Source organism: Electrophorus electricus, chromosome 15, assembly GCF_041902795.1.
Source record: "Electrophorus electricus isolate QZ-2024a chromosome 15, ASM4190279v1, whole genome shotgun sequence".
NCBI lineage: Eukaryota > Metazoa > Chordata > Actinopteri > Gymnotiformes > Gymnotidae > Electrophorus > Electrophorus electricus.
The window spans coordinates 26377501-26397500 of NC_137511.1; the positions used below are offsets into that span (position 1 = coordinate 26377501).

General features: G+C 49.9%; 2 protein-coding genes across 10 annotated transcripts in view; both read left to right on the top strand.

Moving 5' to 3' along the window:
• The window catches only part of mtr (5-methyltetrahydrofolate-homocysteine methyltransferase), a 20749-nt gene extending 16964 nt beyond the window's left edge, over positions 1-3785 (top strand). For all 3 annotated transcript variants that reach the window (XM_081697844.1, XM_035533869.2, XM_081697846.1), the window contains 4 exons: positions 1-84; positions 802-994; positions 1428-1540; positions 2056-3785. The exon at positions 1-84 is cut by the window's left edge and continues 117 nt beyond it. In XM_081697844.1, the coding sequence (XP_081553970.1) occupies positions 1-84; positions 802-994; positions 1428-1540; positions 2056-2142 (477 nt within the window). In that variant the 3' untranslated portion in view covers positions 2143-3785. The remainder of the gene's footprint in view (positions 85-801; positions 995-1427; positions 1541-2055) is intronic.
• Positions 3786-4323: 538 nt separating this feature from the next.
• ryr2a (ryanodine receptor 2a (cardiac)) overlaps positions 4324-20000 on the top strand; it is a 191129-nt gene continuing 175452 nt past the window's right edge. For all 7 annotated transcript variants that reach the window (XR_014117195.1, XR_014117196.1, XM_035533858.2 and 4 more), the window contains exon 1: positions 4324-4429. Coding sequence is in view for 5 of the 7 variants with exons in the window: in XM_035533858.2 (XP_035389751.2) it covers positions 4382-4429 (48 nt within the window). In the remaining 2 variants the exon portion in view is untranslated. The remainder of the gene's footprint in view (positions 4430-20000) is intronic.

Consider the following 20000-nt stretch of genomic DNA (forward strand, 5'->3'; position numbering starts at 1 on the left):
GAGGAGCTCTGCGCGGACTTTGAGCGGCAGGCTGACGATTATGGCAGCATCATGGTGAAGGCCCTCGCCGACAGACTGGCTGAGGTACGACAGGGTGTGAGTGGGTGTGTGTGAGTGGGTGTGTGTGTGTGTGAGTGGGTGTGTGTGTACGGGCGTGTGCGTGTGGGAGTGCGTGCGAGTGAGTGCGCGTGCGTGCGTGTGTACGGGTGTGTGCGTGCGTGTGAGTGCGTGCGCATGCGTGTGTGAGTGAGTGCGTGCGTGCGTGTGTACGGGCGTGTGCGTGTGGGAGTGCGTGCGTGTGTACGTGCGTGTGAGTGCGTGCGAGTGCGTGCGCATGTGTGAGTGAGTGCGTGTGTACGGGCGTGTGTGGGAGTGCGTGCGCATGCGTGCGTGTGTGTGTGTGTGTGGGAGTGCGTGCGTGCGTGTGTACGGGCGTGTGCGTGCGTGTGTGCGTGTGAGTGCGTGCGCATGCGTGTGTGAGTGAGTGCGTGCGTGTGTACGGGCGTGTGTGTGTGGGAGTGCGTGCGTGCGCGTGTGTGTGCGTGCGCATGCGTGTGTGAGTGAGTGCGTGCGTGCGTGTGTACGGGCGTGTGCGTGCGTGTGCGTGTGTGGGAGTGTGTGTGAGTGCGTGCGCATGCGTGTGTGAGTGAGTGCGTGCGTGCGTGTGTACGGGCGTGTGTGTGTGGGAGTGCGTGCGCATACGTGTGCGTGTGTACGGGCGTGCGCGTGCGTGAGAGCGTGGGAGTGCGTGCGAGTGAGTGCGTGCGGGCGGCTGACGTCGCGTCTGTTTCCTGCTCCTAGGCCTTTGCAGAAGAGCTCCATGCTCGTGTAAGGAAGGAGCTTTGGGGCTACAGCATGGAGGAAGAGCTGGAGGTCCGAGACCTGCACCGGCTCCGTTACACCGGCATCCGGCCGGCCGCCGGCTACCCCAGCCAGCCGGACCACACGGAAAAACGCACCATGTGGCACCTCGCTGGGATACAGCAGAAAACCGGTAAGACCTTGCAAACGCCAGAGCCAGGCAGACCTGTGCAGCCCTGACCTCTTATTAGTAGTGTAAGTAGAATATTGTCCTTTCTGGATGAAACCTCCCATCAGGCTGTGCCTTGAACTGCCGTCCCTCCACACAGGAAGTCGTCTCCGGCTGACGCGTAGTGTATTTTTGTGCTTGCTGCCAGTCTGACTTGCTGTGTGTGTTCACCAGGTTAATGTTCTGACCGGTGTCCCATGGTACACCGGTTTATGTCAACACCCCCATGCCTTTTATCAGAAATAAAGCTACTCGTGTGCTTGTTTCTAACCTAAACGTTGTGTCGCGCACCCAAAGACAGACTGGAGTCTGTCGGCCCGCCGTGTGCACGTGGCCCTGAGCGCTGGTGTGTGTGTGTGTGTGTGTGTGTGTGTGTGTGTGTTTGCTCTGCTTCAAGGCATCAACCTGACCGAGTCCCTGGCTATGACCCCAGCAGCAGCTGTGTCGGGTCTCTACTTCTCCAACCCCAGGTCCAGATACTTCGCTGTGGGCAAGATCAGCCAGGAGCAGGTATCCGCCTTAAACACGACCCCGCCGCGACAAACGTGACATGCAGTACTTATTTACACTGGTTACAAAGTTCTGAAATGATCATTTAAAGAATTCAAGAAATAATATAAAACAAGGGAACCTGATACAATAAAAGATAAAAACTTTACAAAGTTCTTCACCTACTTAAATATAATCGCCTATAAAAAACCTTTGCCTGATGAAGGTCTGGTAAATTTGCACCTGAGCTGAAAGTGGGCCGAGTTCCTCACTTTTACCGGTTCAGATGTCTCCTTGGCACAGTTTAGTGGGTAAACTGGGTCTTCTGCAGCCTGCCTCACGCCAGCGTGCCCAAGGTGTTTTTGCGGTGTTTGTAGAAGTATTTAAATGACTTTAAGGTAGAGGAGAGCTCGCACAGCAGGGGAAACGGTTCTCAGTCGTATCAGTGACAGGATTTCTCCTTCACGTCTCATGCCCGCTGTTTCTCACACACACACACGCAGGTGTGTTTTAACGCAGCGATTTGCCCTGGCCAGGTGGAGGACTATGCCAAAAGGAAGAACATCCCTGTGAGAGAGGCGGAGAGATGGCTGGGTCCCAACCTGGCCTACGACACAGTCTGAACCAGAACCACAGAGCCCAAACAAACAAACAGTGAAGTGGTTTTAATCCAAGACGACGTGTTCTCTAGGGATAGTCTCTCTCTCTCTCTCTCTCTCTCTCTCTCTCTCTCTCTCTCTCTCTCTCTCTCTCTCTCTCTCTCTCTCTCGCTCTCTCTCTCTCTAGGGATAGCAGCTTCTCTGCCTCTCTCTCTCTCTAGGGATAGCAGTCTCTCTCTCTCTCTCTCTCTCTCTAGGGATAGCAGTCTCTCTCTCTCTCTCTCTATCTAGGGATAGCAGCTTCTCTGCCTCTCTCTCTCTCTCTAGGGATAGCAGTCTCTCTCTCTCTCTCTCTCTCTCTCTCTTTCTCTAGGGATAGCAGTTTCTCTGCCTCTCTCTCTCTCTCTAGGGATAGCAGTCTCTCTCTCTCTCTCTAGGGATAGCAGTCTCTCTCTCTCTCTCTAGGGATAGCAGTCTCTCTCTCTCTCTCTAGGGATAGCAGTCTCTCTCTCTCTCTCTAGGGATAGCAGTCTCTCTCTCTCTCTCTAGGGATAGCAGTCTCTCTCTCTCTATCTCTCTCTAGGGATAGCAGCTTCTCTGCCTCTCTTTCTCTAGGGATAGCAGTCTCTCTCTCTCTCTCTCTCTCTCTCTCTCTCTCGCGCGCGCGCTCTCTCTAGGGATAGCAGTCTCTCTCTCTCTCTAGGGATAGCAGTCTCTCTCTCTCTCTCTAGGGATAGCAGTCTCTCTCTCTCTCTCTCTCTCTAGGGATAGCAGTCTCTCTCTCTCTCTATCTCTCTAGGGATAGCAGCTTCTCTGCCTCTCTCTTTCTCTAAGGATAGCAGTCTCTCTCTCTCTCTCTCTCTCTCTCGCGCGCGCGCTCTCTCTCTCTAGGGATAGCAGTCTCTCTCTCTCTCTCTAGGGATAGCAGTCTCTCTCTCTCTAGGGATAGCAGTCTCTCTCTCTCTATCTAGGGATAGCAGCTTCTCTGCCTCTCTCTCTCTCTAGGGATAGCAGTCTCTCTCTCTCTATCTAGGGATAGCAGCTTCTCTGCCTCTCTCTCTCTCGCGCGCTCTCTCTCTCTCTCTCTCTCTCTCTCTCTCTCTCTCTCTCTCTCTCTCTCTAGGGATAGCAGCTTCTCTGCCTCTCTCTCTCTCTCTAGGGATAGCAGCTTCTCTGCCTCTCTCTCTCTCTCTCTCTCTCTCTCTTTCTCTAGGGATAGCAGCTTCTCTCTCTCACCTGTTTACACCATACAAGTACCAAACTACATTTACAATTATTATTATGATGAGAATGCGTCAGACACACTGTGGAAATTTAGTTTGTTTTTCAACTTCAGATTCTGCTTCAAGTTAAACTGAACACTAAATCTGTAATTTTTATTCTTAATGAAAGTTTTATTGATCAGAAGTCTTATGTCTACTAATCTTTGCTAATTCACTTATCACCAATGCCTAAGAGGTCAGTGCTAAATGATTTTTCTGAATGTTTTACCATTTGATGGTTTTATTAAATTTAACTCGGTGGGACTTTAACAAGGACTGGTTTAACATTTTACTTGATGATAGTTTTATGATTTCATTTCTTTCCTACTGTATTTTTAATTTTGACAATGATTTGTAAAAACTTGTCTGCTTGTACGCTGTCAGTGATTAAAGTGCAAGACAGTTGTTCCTGTTTTTGGCTCATTTAAAGTAAGAGTGTGGAGATCGTCCCAGATTTCTGAAATGGTCCAAAGCGCACCCCATCCCCAGTGCAGTTATTTCAGGCATCTTTAATCACACTTGTGATGGGTAACAAACTCTTACCCTCCACGGTAATGTTGCCTCCGCTTCTACATGCATCACCGCACGCGCGTCCGGCTGCACCAACGTTCAGATTTTGGTCTGAGATGTGCTGCTACGGGGGCGCTTCCTCTGCTACACGTCGCGCTGCACGGGCGTAGAGAAGTGACACATGGCTGCACCGCAGGGCCGTGCACGGCGCTTCTGGACACGGCCGCTCGTGCAAACGGGCACCAGGCTGCGCAAAACGGCGCCCGCCGCCGCGCGCAAAACCTGCGGCGGCCGAGCCGCAGCGCACCGCGAGACGGCCGCCAGAGGGCGTCGCGCGTCGGGCACGCGGCGCCCCTGCGCGTCTCCTCCCCCTCAACGTGACGACCGTCCAATGAGGACGCGACAGGGGACGGCCGTTCCGCCGCCACAGCGCGCGACCGGTCGTCGCCTCCACAACTCTCCGTGCTGCGGTCCGACCCGCGCGGCTCACCATGGCGGAAGGCGGAGAAGGCGAGGACGAAATCCAGTTCTTACGCACCGTGAGTACGCGCGCCGTGCACGGCTTCGCCGCCGCAGACCGCGCCGGCGGTGCGCTCGCGTAACGGAGAGCGAGCTGCGCTGTGCGAGGACGCGGACTGTCGGTCGCGGGGTTTTTATTAAGCGGCGCATCCACCGTCTCCCAAACCCGTTAACGGCTGCGGTGTTTTTGCACCGCTGCCACCGTTTGAGTTGAGCCGCGTGCGGAGCACGTCGCGTTGCGTTGCAGCAGTCCGCACTGAAGCGGAATATTCGGTACTGCCGCAGACACCGGGGCGCGAGAGTCCACCGGACGCGCTCGCGTTAATGCCGTAGTGCGAGCGCGTCCCTGGGTGAGGGCGAAGAGTGTTCAGCGGGCTCCGTGCAAACTATCTGCTGGTGTGCGCGGCGTTCGAGCCAAACCCCGTGCACACGGATCTTTGCTGCACAATAACGAGACTCGTCATCCGCGCCCGCCGGAGCTTTGATGTCGATCGGGCGTGTGAAGTTTGGGATTGTGGGGCTGTCTCTCTGCCTGTCTCCCCGGCTGTCTCTCCGCCCGTCTCCCCTCGCCACCCCTCCTGCGAGTACTCCTGCACCATTACGCCTAACGCAGAATCTCGGTGCGGATCGATATGTGATTCGCGCAGGGCACAAACACCGGACCAAGCACCTTGGTGAAGCATTCGCAAAGATAACCATTAAAAACCTTTACAAACCTGCCCTTAAAACCGCTCGAAAGGGTAAATTAGGCTAACAACAACAAAATAAGAGCTCTGTGTGGCTGAGTGTAGTTAATGGTCCTTAAATGTTAACAGTGGGTTATTCGAATGTGGAGGATGAAGACAGTAAATGTATGATTGCATCGCCTGGTAGCTCCATTAAAACGTCTCGGTCGTAATCCAGCGTGGCAGCTGTAACTGATGTCGCTGTAGTGCTCTGCATTGTAACGAGGCGGGTGTTGCGTGTGTCCGCGTGCAGTGGGACCTGCCCACGCTGTCCGTCCGCGCACGCGACGCACGGAAACCGCGCGGAGTGTTCGCTGCGTGAGGACGCCTGCTCAGAGATGAGTCATGATCAAAAATAACACGTGTGCCTTCGATATTCCAGCACGGGGGATTGAAAAGGCTCTGTGTGTGTGTGTGTGTGTGTGTGTGTGTAACGTAGCCATAGCACACCTAGGGGCGGTTCTGCTGCTACCGACCCGTATTAGAGCAGGTGTGTAAAAGCACACGCTCGGGTTCGGCTGCCTGACTGGACAGACTGGGAACACTAAACTCTTCTCTGATTCGCTAGAGGAAATGAAGAATAGCTTTACACTACTGGATCCGAACAGTGTAGTGAGGCGGTCTACGTTACGTTGTAGTGAGGGGGGCGTCTACGTTACAGTGTAGAGAAGGGGCGTCTACGTTACAGTGTAGAGAAGGGGCGTCTACGTTACAGTGTAGTGAGTCGGTCTACGTTACAGTGTAGTGAGGGGGTGGTGTACGTTACAGTGTAGTGAGGAGGGCGTCTACGCTACAGTGTAGTGAGGGCGTCTACGCTACAGTGTAGTGAGGGCGTCTACGCTACAGTGTAGTGAGGGCATCTATGTTACAGTGTAGTGAGGGGCATCTACGTTACATTGTAGTGAGGGGGTCTATGTTACAGTGTAGTGAGGGGGTGGTGTACGTTACAGTGTAGTGAGGGGGCGTCTACGTTACAGTGTAGTGGGGGGCGTCTACGTTACAGAACGTTACAGTGCATTGAGGGGGCATCTACGTTACAGTGCATTGAGGGGGGCGTCTACATTACAGTGCATTGAGGGGGCGTCTACATTAGTGTATTGAGGCAGTCTATGCTACAGTGCATTGAGTGGGGTGTCTACATTACAGAACGCTACAGTGTAGTGAGGGGGCATCTAAGTTACAGTGTAGTGAGGCGGTGTCTACGTTTCAGTGTAGTGAGGGGGCGGTCTACGTTACAGTGTAGTGAGGGGGTGGTCTACGTTACAGTGTAGTAGGGGGCGTCTAGGTTACAGAACGTTACAGTGCATTGAGGGGGCATCTACGTTACAGTGTATTGAGGGGGGCGTCTACATTACAGTGCATTGAGGGGGGCATCTACGTTACAGTGTATTGAGGGGGTGTCTACATTACAGTGTAGTGAGGCGGTCTATGTTAGTGTATTGAGTGGGGCGTTTACGTTACAGTGCAGTGAGGCGGCGTCTATGTTTCAGTGCAGTGAGGCGGCGTTTACGTTACAGTGCATTGAGGGGGGCGTCTATGTTTCAGTGCAGTGAGGCGGCGTCTATCTTTCAGTGCAGTGAGGCGGCGTCTACGTTTCAGTACAGTGAGGCGGCGTCTACGTTTCAGTACAGTGAGGCGGCGTCTACGTTTCAGTGCATTGAGGGGGGCGTCTACGTTTCGGTGCAGTGAGGCGGCGTCTACGTTTCAGTGCAGTGAGGCGGCGTCTATGTTTCAGTGCAGTGAGGCGGTGTTTACGTTACAGTGCATTGAGGGGGGCGTCTACGTTTCAGTGCAGTGAGGCGGCGTCTACGTTTCAGTGCAGTGAGGCGGCGTCTACGTTTCAGTGCAGTGAGGCGGCGTCTACGTTTCAGTGCAGTGAGGCGGCGTCTATCTTTCAGTGCAGTGAGGCGGCGTCTACGTTTCAGTGCAGTGAGGCGGCGTCTACGTTTCAGTGCAGTGAGGCGGCGTCTACGTTTCAGTGCAGTGAGGCGGCGTCTACGTTTCAGTGCAGTGAGGGCTGAAAGCATGTTTCTCTCTCTCTCTCTGCTGGTCCAGTGCTCCTCACCACATTAAAGTTTGATAAGAACCTTCCATTATATAAATGAGTAGAGGACAGGAGAGCCAACAGACCCCAGAGGAGGAAAGCGCCACAGTACCTACCACTGCTCTCGGTACCGAGGCCGGGAGGAGCAGCCTCGTTGTGTGTTTAGTGTGGCAGCAGTAACAGGGTCCTGCCCTGCCCGCAGGGTCCTGCTTGGTCCGCCACTGTGACAGGGGAGGTCACAGCATCGTCCACTTAATGAAGTCAGAGAAGGTCCACTGTAGTGGATCTCTGATTTACTTTAGAATTAAGGGAGAGGGAGAGAGAGAGAGAGAGAGAGAGAGATGGGGGGGCTAACAGCAGTCTCAGTGATCTGGAGCGCCACTCTGACCTATAACTGCTAAAAGCACACTTGCGGGCTCTCTCTCTCTCTCTCTCTCTCTCTCTTTCTCTGTCTCTCTCTCTCCCTCTCTCTCTCTCTCTCTCCCTCTCTCTCTCTCTGTCTCTCTCTCCCTCTCTCTCTCTCTCTCTCTGTCTCTCTCTCTCTTTCTCTGTCTCTCTCTCTCTCTTTCTCTGTCTCTCTCTCTCTCTCTCTCTCCCTCTCTCTCTCTCTCTCTCTCTCTGTCTCTCTCTCTCTTTCTCTGTCTCTCCCTCTCTGTCTCTCTCTCTCCCTCTCTCCCTCTCTCTCTCTCTCTCTCCCTCTCTCTCTCTCACTGTACTATTCTACCACTCTGACTCCTTACTTCAAGCCCCTCACTCACTCCATGTATTTTTGGGTGTACATGTGTGAGTGAGTGTGAATGTGTGAGTGAGTCCGCGTGCGAGTGAGTGTACATGCGTGCGTGTGTGAGTGTGTGTCTGTGTGCGCGTGTGCATAGGCGCATACCTGTGTGAGAGTGTATGCGTGTACCTGTGTGTGTGTGTGTGTGTGTGTGTGCGCGTGCCTGTGTGTGTGCGCGAGCATGCGTGTGCGCGCCTGCGTGTGTGTGTACGCGCGTACCTGCGCGCGCGTGTGTGTGTGTGTGTACACGCGTACGTGCGTGTGTGTGCGTGTGTGTGTGTGTGTGTGTGTGTGTGTGTGTGTGTGTGTGTGTGTGTGTGTGTGTGTACTTGCCTGTGAGCCAGTGTTAGCTTAGCTCAGGAAAGCACCATCACAGAAGATTGCCACCACAGTCACGTGTAGCTTCACATAACGTCATACAGGAAGTGGAACTGATGTAGTGCTTCTTTCTCTCTCATGCTTCCTTCATCTTTCCCCACTCTGTCTATCTCTTTCTTTCTCAAATTCATTCTCAAATGTTGCCAAAGTGATGAACAAAATGATTAAATAGTCATAAACATTAAATAGTCATAAAACTTGAGAGAATTTTATCTCTGTCTCTCTGTGTCTCTGTCTGTCTCTCTGTCTCTGTCTCTCTCTCTGTGTCTGTCTGTCTCTCTGTCTCTCTCTCTCTCTCTCTCTCTCTCTGTCTCTCTCTCTGTCTGTGCTCTACAAGCAGCACTGCAGTAGTTCAACCTCTGCAGTGTGAGTAGTCACTCAGAGACCACACACACACACACACACACACACACACACACACACACACACAGTGATGGTGGGAGTGTGAAGACATCTCAGTCAGTAAACTGGAGCATTTTTATGTCAGAATGATCAGAAGGGTTTTGCTTTGACCTGAGTTGACCTGATGCTGAGAGAGACTCCCTTTTTTCGTCCAGTTGAAATGGCATTCTTGCTGTGTTTGTGGGTTTTTATTGTGTGTGTGTGTGTGTGTGTGTGTGTGTGTGTGTGGGGAGGTGTCTGTCCTGGAGCTTTCCTCTGCTCGGAGAGGGTGTGTGTGTGTGTGTGTGTGTGTGTGTGTGTCTGGTAGCTGTGCTCTGCTCAAAATGTGTGTGTCAAGATTATTGAGTTGCACTCTCAACCTCCATCTTCCCATCTGAGGTGTTGCTCACGGTATTCTGGGTAAACTGATCCTGCATGCCAATCACACCAGCTAGCCACACCCACACCCCCTCCCCCTCGTCTTATCTGTTTGGTGGTGATGACGAATTATACACGGTTACTGCTACTCCATTTCAGAAAGACCAGTGGGTGGCTGTCATTATCGCACACACGCTCACGAAGTGATGCTATGTTAGAGATTATGTAATAAGATGTGCGAGATTCTCCCATTTTGATCTGTTACTGTGTGTGAATGTGTGTGCGCGCATGTGTAGCCATATACTGGGCAAGGTGAGTGTGAATTGTGTCAGCCTGTATTCGGAGGTTTTGGAGGATGTAATGATGGGGTGTGTGTGTGATGAGACAATTCCAGTTGTCTCTATCTCTTGCAGTGATTGATTTATTTTTAATAGCCTCCATTCTTTTTTTAATTAAACGATAAGTCGGCTTCACTGACAGCGGGCGCACTGCTGTGCCGAGACAAGGGAACCGCTTGAAGTACCCGGTGCGTGATGGAATTCTTTCCACGTTAAAAACACAGACAGCATCCAGCAGGCTTGCGGAACCACTGTATGGTCACCTGACGAGAAATGGTCCAGAATAACAGCAGCATAGTAATCCGCGCCTGTTCATTCCTAAATCGCGGAATAACGAGGCATGTCTGGAAAGCTATGAAGAGCCTTGGCCGTTACTGTGAAATAATGAGGTCGTTTGGGGTCTGCGCGGAAAATCTGGAGATTTGCAGAACAAGAGGGAAAATTGTGCCTCTGCATCTGCCAGGAATGATGAGCCCTCACACACTTGGGAAGTGTATCCAGGCTACAACGGCTACATCAGAAATGCTACCGTTTTATTACCAGATATTGCACGGAGCATAAAATGCAGCGTGCAAGTCAAATTTGTACTCAGAAAATGTCTGAATGAGTAATTCAAAGCATTAAGCATCAGACTAACCAGATAGGCCTACTTCTCTTGTGTGTATGTGTGTGTGTGAGAGTCCAGCCAAGCAGGTGTGTGTTTAGAGAAACCTGTCTCAGCAGACTCCGTTACTCAGAGCAGGCATGAAAACTGTGTTTGATTCTTTGAAGTTTGTCGAGCTTTGAAGATGACCTTTAGATCCTGACAGATGTGTCTGCGCGCACACACACACACACACAGAGACAGCCCTTTCCAGGAAGATCGCTGTCTCTTCATTCTGAAATGTTCCGTATTAGAAATGATAAATTAGAAATGGGGCGTTTTGGCCAAACTACAAATGGGAAGTTAATGACCTGGCCAGGTTTTTGTTGGAGATTCTTCACAAAGGGCGCCGCGGTACAGAAAAGCAGTAATGAAAATAATTACACTTATATAGCGTCTCTCTCATGTCAACCCCAGTGCCACGGATGGACCTCACGAGGTTCACACTGTCCCGCTCCAGGTATGACCTCACCACCTCAGTCAGATGGGTCCCGGCAGCACTAAGCCGTGCGGTGCGGGAGCTGCTCCGGACACGGGGTGAGACCCTGGTCTCCCAAACTCCGATCCCTGCACCAACGTCTCCAGCTTTAGGGGCTGCGCTGTTGCCCGGGCAACCCTGATCGGTCCTGCCTCCTCGTCGCTCTCTTGGTAGGCCTGACGCGTAACGGCGTACGGGACGAGCTCCACGGTCCCGCTACCCTGCGGTGCTGGTTACCACCAGATCCTCTTCTTTTTGCGCGGCTCCGGTGTTGATTAGCTGCCCGTCCGGCGTTCTGCCGCTTGGCTCGTCCTGGCCGGCCTTGTCTGCCATTGGTCAGCTTGTCAAGTTAGCGCTGCTGGTGGCTCCCGAGGTTTCCAGAGGAGGGTGAGCCCGGCTGGGCTGGACGGTGAGGGTCAGCCCGCAGGTTTGTCCTCAACGGCCTTTTCACAAAGAGCAGTTTCATAAACGGTTAGCTCCGGTCCTCTAAAGTGACAAATGATCAACAAACTGGGATAAAACAACAAGCGTTTGGTCAAATGTTGCCAGCGTCCAACACAAAAAGCTTGTGTTGACAGTTAGCATGATGCCCCATGAGCATGGTTCATCCATATATGTTGTAACTATATTTTGCAACTCCATTATAAATGTATAAAAAGATTCCTGTCTCACCCTTCTGGTGGGTGGTCATATTTTCTTCCTGCCATCTAAGAGAGGCCTCGGGGTGTGAAGGCGTGGTGCAGGATTCTTGCTGTTCCCAGAACTGTGCGCCTCTCCACTGAGAGGACGATGTCATTCCTGGGGTCTGTCGGAGGCCTTCCTCACAGCCTGGTTCTTCTTTCCTGAAAGACAAAAGACGATGGATAGAAAGAGGCTGAAATTAGACTGATATTAAGGTAGTAATAATCACTGTAGTACACAAGGTTTCCAGGCAAACAAAGCACTTGTAGTACAGGGTACTGCTGTTGGTGCCATTGTTCGTGGTATTGATTCAACAAGGTGCCGGAAACGTTCCTCGGAGATCCTGGTCCGTACTGACGTGGCTACACCACCCAGCTGCTGCAGATCTGTGGTGGGAATCTCCCGTTCCGCCGCATTCCAAAGGTGCTGTACCGGACCGAGATCTGGTGACTGTGGAGGTCGTTTGAGTTCACTCAGCTCGTTGTCATGTTCATCAGACCAGTTTGAGACGACTTGAGCTTATCGGGATATCCTGTTAGAAGTATCCATCAGAAGATGGGAACACTGGTCATAAAGGGAAGGACACGGTCAGCAGAAATACTCAGCTAGGCTGTGGTGTTTAAACAATACTCAGCTAGGCTGTGGTGTTTAAACAATACTCAGCTAGGCTGTGGTGTTTAAACAATACTCAGCTAGGCTGTGGTGTTTAAACAATACTCAGCTAGGCTGTGGTGTTTAAACAATACTCAGCTAGGCTGTGGTGTTTAAACAATACTCAGCTAGGCTGTGGTGTTTAAACAATACTCAGTTGGTATTCAGGGGCCCAAAGCAGCAGCCAGATTCACCGATACAAGGCAGGATGGAGCCAGTTTTTCACGTTGTTTCTACCACATTCTGACCCAACCATTCAAATGTCACAGCAGGAATCAAGACTCCTCAGCCCAGGCGACGTTTTTCCAGGCTCCTCTTGTCTAATATTTTTGAGCCTGTGTGAACTGTAGCTTCAGTTGTCTGTTCTCAGCTGACAGGCGAGCCACCCGGTGTGATCTGCTGCTGCTGTAGTCCGTCTGCTTCAAGTCGTGTGTTCAGAGATGCTCTTCTGCGTACCTCGGTTGTATCGAGTGGTTATCTGGGTTACTGTGGCCTTTCTATTAGCTTAAACCAGTCTGGCCATTCTCGTCTGACCTCTGGCATCAATGAGGTAATTTACATGCCTAAATGTATTGAGAAACTGCCATGTGATTGGCTGATTAGGTACTTCCGTTAATGAGCAGTTGAAGAGGTACAACTAATAAAGTGGCCAGTGTGTGTCTGTATGAGTGTGTGAGAGACGGATGCAGACAGACACAGAATGGAGGCACAGGGGTGAACGGTTCTGTACTGGGCCGGGTCCAGTGAGCTCCTGTCCCCTCCTGGTGTTTGAAGTTGGGAAGGTCAGTGTGTAGCGGACAGAGGGCTGGTCAATAAAACACTGACTGATGGATCAGCCCGTATGTGGTAGGATGGACACACGCACACCACAAACACCGTATGTGGTAGGATGGACACACGCACACCACACACACCGTATGTGGTAGGATGGACACACACACACACACACACACACACACACACACACACACACACACACACCCCGTATGTGGTAGGATGGACACACACACACACACACACCCCCCGTATGTTGTAGGATGGACACACACACACCGTATGTGGTAGGATGGACACACACACACACACCGTATGGTAGGATGGACACACACACACACACACACACACACACACACAGTATGTGGTAGGATGGGGACACACACACACACACACACAGTATGTGGTGCTGATAAGAGAAGGTGTGTTTTATCATCTGTTTTATGTCTTAAACACACTGTTGTCTGTTTGATTCGTTACTGCTATTGACTTGGTACTGATGGGCTCCTGTTCACTGTACAGCAACCAGGGCTGAAATTGGGCAGCTTGGTCTAATATCTCTCTCTCTCTCTCTCTCCCTCCCTCCCTCCCAGGTCTCACTAAGCCTCTCACTCTCATTTCAGTATTTGTTCACTGCAGTTATTTTAACTCCATTGTCCTGAATCATCTCTTAATCAGGCGCTTCCCGAGTTTGGAGCAGAGACCCAACTGTCACACACACTTCATGTAGGACACTCGGACCGCTACTGTGTTTTCTGTGCTTGTCAGTTTTAAAACTACCAAGAAAACTGTTCCAAAGCTACAGACACATTCCAAAGCTTTAGCTCACATCCTCTTATCAAAGCCATGACTTGATAACCTGATAGAACGCTTTACTTTAAGACTAAATGAACATATAAATACCAGAGTGTCTCTAACACCCAGAGGTGCAACACTTCGTGAGCTCCACGGGAAAATTCAGCCTTGTTAACGTTAATTAATGTTGGAGAGACTGTGGGAATCAGAACAAAGATGAGACTGACTAAGATCATTGTTCACTTTGAAATTATTAAAATCTGCCAAACTCAACACACACCAAAATGAACTCGACACGCAGACCAAATTGAACTTGACACGCAGACCTAACTTACAATTATGTCTGCATACTTGAGCATTTGAGGGTTAAGGGCCTTGTTCAGGGGCCACTTGGTGGTAGTGGGGCTTGAACTGGCAACACTCTGATTAAACGTATTTAGAGCACTTCACAGCACAGAAACCACACCTACCAAACTCCTGAACCATCTGAGCCAAACAACTGCACCTGTTTATACTGGTTTTTCTTGGTATCAGTGTTGCATTTGACACAATATACCACTGTGTACTGCTACATTGTCTAAGAGACCGGGTTGGCCTAACTGGTATTGCTCTGAACTGGTCCCAGTCATATCTGACCAGTCGTGAGTACCACATCCCACTCGGTGAGAGCAGATCTAAATGTCATGTGCTACCCTGTGGTGTGCCTCAGGGCTTGATTGTGGGACCGGCATTTTGTAATCTCGTTATGCTTCCACTGGGCTCAGTTGTCCGTAAATATAATATCTCATTCCACCAGTATGCAGACGACACACAGTTACATCTGTCCCTAGACACTGACCCTGGGGTTCCAGAGATTTGATTTTAACTGTCTAAAATACATCAAGTCCTGCATGACTCATAATTTCCTGCAACTCGATGAGGGCAAAATGAAATTGATCATCTCTGGGAATGACTGTGAGCGCACTGATACAGTACCTGATCTGGAGTCCCTTTCAATTAAGTCTCAACACTATACAAACACCTACACACCAAACACTATACCAAACACCTACATACCGACACTTATCGCCGCTGTAACTTTATGAATAGGAATTAAACCCATGTCACACGTTGTGCATGGCGTATCCAATTGTATAATATTTTTGTATAGTGCTATTGTGATTTAAAGTGTTGTTTACATATATATATGTTCTACTTATATAGTGCATTATTGTTATACAGTGTGCTTATAGTTTGTCTTATTGTGTTGCACATCATTGTGTTTTATTGTGTTTATAGTGTGTATCCCCCTGTACCTTACACACACACACACACACACTACTTTCAAACAATAGTTGTTTCACACCCTCTCATCCCACTAGCTTGCTATGTGGGGCATGTCAGCTCTTGTGAGGTTGCCTGCTTCCACACGGGTAGTGTTGGGTACCGAACTGTGGCTCCAGTATGGCACAGGTTCCTATATGAGCACTACCAACTGGACCGTGGCTCATTTTGGTATCACTTAAAGGGAAAGTTTGGTGGGGTAACTTTCCACCTCCCCGTGAGCAGTCGATGGGCCAAGATATGTTTGATGTCCAAAATAAATGTACTTCTCTAGAACTAAAGTTCCTAATGTTACCTGTCCACAGACTCCTCACAGCCGGCTCAAACCGCACCCAGGTTTTTATTCGCTTTTATAGTTCAGTGAGTCACACAGCGTCCTAAACACCCGTTCGTCCTCCTGTGAGGAGGCGCGTGTGGAGAGCCGCACCTCTCTAACTCACCTCCGTCCTGGTTTAAATCGTCAGTCTATCCTGTTCGCTCCACCCACCTCCCCTCCGCAGGAGGCCAGTCCGCGTGCTGTCCAAGACTCCCGGTTCACTGCTACTTCTCCTCCCTTGTTCTCAGACAATCTCTCTCTCGTTCTCTCTCTCTCTCTCTCTCTCTCTTCTTCTCTCTCGCTCTGCAGTGTTATGTAATCTGATTGATCTTCGGGGAGTGCGCCAGTGTGCTGACAGGTCTTGTGAGCAGATATGAAGGACATCATCACCCCCGATTCTTAATTTAATCCCAGATGCTTTATGACTGTATCGAATGACCCTGCTGCAAAAACATCATCCAAATAAGGCCTGAAGTGTAGATTGCAGAAACACTGTAATGCTCTCCAGGAGATATTACCCCATAGAAGTGAGGTGTGCTGATGTCCATGTGTGTTGCGATCTGTTTGATAGGATTGTGTGTGTGTGTGTGTGTGTGGGTGGGTGTGTGTGGGTGATTGGGTGAGCTGATTTTTCTTTCTGGTCAGTTTGTGGACCTCCTAGGGCTTTTTGCCAGTTGAAGCTGAGTTTCACTGTGTCTGTGTCAAGCCAAGAGATTTTAAAGTAAAATAAAATATAATTTTTCTTTTTTTGTAGAAAAAGGGGTTGAATGTTGGATATCCATTTGCAGTAGAGGAAACCCTCTTTATCGAGGAGGACCACTTTTAAAATCAAAGAGCAGTGATTAATGTTCCATTCCAAAGAAGATCTCTAATTTTATTTCTGATAACTTGATTGCCTTTTATTTTGAAGAGTAGTGGGACCTGGGCTAGTCTTGCTCTGTAGACACAGACTGTGAGACACAGCTGTTGCATGGGACTGTGTCGTGTGTTTTGTGCCTGAGCTCCACCAAGCAAAGTTGTGGAGTGACTGTTCACCCAAACTGAACAACACTCAGGTAGGATAAGACCTTGCTGGGATTAATCCAAAATGGGATTAGAATTGGCTGGGATTAGACCTTGCTGGGATTAGTCCATGATAAAATTAGACCTGGCTGGGATTAGACCTTGCTGGGATTAGTCCATGATGAGATTAGACCTGGCTGGGATTAGACCTTGCTGGGATTAGTCCATGATAAAATTAGACCTGGCTGGGATTAGACCTGGCCGGGATTAGTCCATGATAAAATTAGACCTGGCTGGGATTAGACCTTGCTGGGATTGGTGCCTCAACTACCTCCTGTAATTACTGCTTCCACATCCTCTCAAACCAGAACAACTGAGCATTGTTTCTGCATGTACTGACAATGCCTTTAAAAAGACATCCCGTGCGTGTGTGTGTGTGTGTGTGTGTGTGTGTGTGTGTGTGTGGGGTCTAAATCTGTAACATTTCCCCGACCCGATTTCGGTCTCACTGTAAAGTTTTTCTGTTGTAATCAAGGACAGTTAGAACTTTCTCGTGGTTGGTAACACTGTGGCCCCCAAACGTCAGGCCAGCCTACATTCCGCACCGGGACAGCATGACTAATGCATCTCAGGCTCCGTCTCGCTCCGCTCCGGCGTCAGGAGGTATTTTTAGGGGCCCTCCAGCCAAACCCAGCTTATTGTGGCCTTCACACAATCTCCTGAGAGCCATATGCGCGCACACACGCGCCCTCGCTCACACTCCTGCGCATGGACGTACGCCTGTCCTTGATTTAGGCCCAGACTCAGATTAGCCTGGTGGACGGGAAGTTAAGAGGAAGTTCAGACAACTTCAGCAGGGCGGTGTGCATCACCATAACTGTTTCCCTGGTTATGTTAGGCCTTATGGTCGCTCTGTCTTTTTCTCTCTCTTTTTACACTTGGCCTTCTGGCGTTTTCTTTACGGAGAGGAGGGGGCGGTCCCAGGATTCTCCGGACCCGCCCTTGGATGACACTTTTGGCACATCCCCTCTCTGGCTTCCGGAGTATCGAGCCCACCCCTCTCTGTCTCTCTCTACCTCTCCATCCCTCTCTCTCTACCTCTCTATCCCTCTCACTCTCTCTACCTCTCTCTCTGTCTCTCCCCCCCTCTCTCTCTCTACCTCTCTATCCCTCCCTCTCTCTCTCTCTCTCTACCTCTCTATCCCTCTCTCTCTCTCTCCCCCCCCCTCTCTCTCTCTCTCTCCACCTCCCCCCAGGCTCTGTAGGTAAAGATTCACCTCCACTCTATGCTGTGGCTGTTGTTTTGTTAATGTCAGTGCCGTAACAACACAGACCGGTTAGTTTTGTTAATGTGAGTGCCGTAACAGCACAGACCTGTTAGTTTTGTTAATGTCAGTGCCGTAACAACACAGACCGGCTAGTTTTGTTAATGTCAGTGCCGTAACAACACAGACCGGTTAGTTTTGTTAATGTGAGTGCCGTAACAGCACAGACCTGTTAGTTTTGTTAATGTCAGTGCCGTAACAACACAGACCGGTTAGTTTTGTTAATGTCAGTGCCGTAACAACACAGACCGGTTAGTTTTGTTAATGTCAGTGCCGTAACAACACAGACCGGTTAGTTTTGTTAATGATGTGTCAGTGCCGTAGTAGTTCCACTGATTAGTTCAAAATACAAAAATGAATCGGATCAACTATTAATGAGACGTGATGGACAGATCGAAGAAGCTGTTATTTCATATAAAGCTCTTGTTCTCTCGTTCTGTCGTGTTCCCTCTATCTGACAAAACGAGACTGTTGCAGTGAAAGGTGATCCTTGTGTGCTCTGTCAGCTGTTTATATTTACAGAGTGCATATGAGTGTGTGTACAAAGAGGCGAACAGAGATGTAGAATCTATGATATAATATCATCTGGAGCGCGTGTGTGTGTGTGTGTGTGTGTGTGTGTGTGTGAACAGTTGAGAGATTTGCTGGTAGACTAGAAACCTAAAGGAGAGTGAGTGAGAGAGAGGTACTGCCAAAATCCTGGAGCCAATCTGGCAGTAAACAAATATGATCTTTGAAAACACATCAGCAAAACAAAGTTAAAACTTGACTGCATCCAAATCCAAACCTATATGTCACCAAGAATGTCACTTAATACATAAGGAACTTAGAAAATGATCAACTGAAAAGCACAGAGATCCAAACACCAACATATACCTTCTCTACTGTATCATAAACATGCACTCAGAACCAGAAAGCCACAACACACTCCCAACTGGCACTAACTGAGGAGTCCTTCAAAACTAACCCGTTTTGGGACAACTGGAATAACCTTAAAAAAGAGGGCATGAAGAACTGGCAATACAGATTGGGGACATTTGGACATTTCCAAACCTTTCCAGAAAGTCAAACGCAAATCTATAACAACATAATATAAACAAAAACACTGGAGGAGCTGGAATTGGCTGTTAAAGATGATCAAATCCCATCAGACTTTTCAATTACTGAGTAGGAACTTGGGGAGAACATTAACAAACTAACATCAAAGACAGTACGCAGGCCTCCTGGATGATGAAATGTTTAAGCTCTAGGTTTTGTTTGGCTGTTCTAACTGGGTCTGAGTGGAGGTTTCTTTCCTGAAATCTGGACCCAGGGTCTTTAAAGATAAATCTGACCCTAACCATCACAGAGGCGTCCATGTGAACAGGAATCTGGGGAAGTTCATGTGTAGCATTTTGAATTCCAGATTTCTAACCTTCCTTACTAAACACAGAGTCCTGAGCAGAAGTCAAAGTGGACTTCCTCCAAATTACTGCACCACACACACTAACTGATAATACTGATAATAAAAGCTAAATATCTGCATGCTTTATAGACTTTAAAAGGGCTTTTGAGTCCATGTGGCACTAAGGTTTATTTTACAGAATTATAGAAACTAGTGTAAGGGGTGAAACGCATGACATCATACACGGGAAGCAGGGGGGAATAAACACTGGCCAACGAACACACTTTCTCTCTGGACCTGCTGGACCAGTACTGACAGTCCTGGACCCTGGAGCAGTACTGACAAACCCTGGACCTGCTGGAGCAGTACTGACAGACCCTGGACCTGCTGGAGCAGTACTGACAAACCCTGGGCCTGCTGGAGCAGTACTGACAGACCCTGGGCCTGCTGGAGCAGTACTGACAGACCCTGGGCCTGCTGGAGCAGTACTGACAGACCCTGGACCTGCTGGAGCAGTACTGACAGTCCTGGACCCTGGAGCAGTACTGACAAACCCTGGACCTGCTGGAGCAGTACTGACAGACCCTGGACCTGCTGGAGCAGTACTGACAGACCCTGGGCCTGCTGGAGCAGTACTGACAGACCCTGGGCCTGCTGGAGCAGTACTGACAGACCCTGGACCTGCTGGAGCAGTACTGACAGTCCTGGACCCTGGAGCAGTACTGACAAACCCTGGACCTGCTGGAGCAGTACTGATAGACCCTGGACCTGCTGGAGCAGTACTGACAGACCCTGGGCCTGCTGGAGCAGTACTGACAGTCCTGGACCCTGGAGCAGTACTGACAAACCCTGGACCTGCTGGAGCAGTACTGACAGACCCTGGGCCTGCTGGAGCAGTACTGACAGACCCTGGGCCTGCTGCAGCAGTACTGACAGACCCTGGACTCTGATTGAGCAGTACTGACAGACACTGACAGAAAAGCACACAGGTCTTTATACACCATAAAACAACACTAACACCACACACACACACGCAGAGACAGACCTCCATTAATAATACTACACTAACACACACTAACACCACACACACACACGCAGGGACAGACCTCCATTAATAATACTACACTAACACACACTAACACCACACACACACACGCAGGGACAGACCTCCATTAATAATACTACACTAACACACAC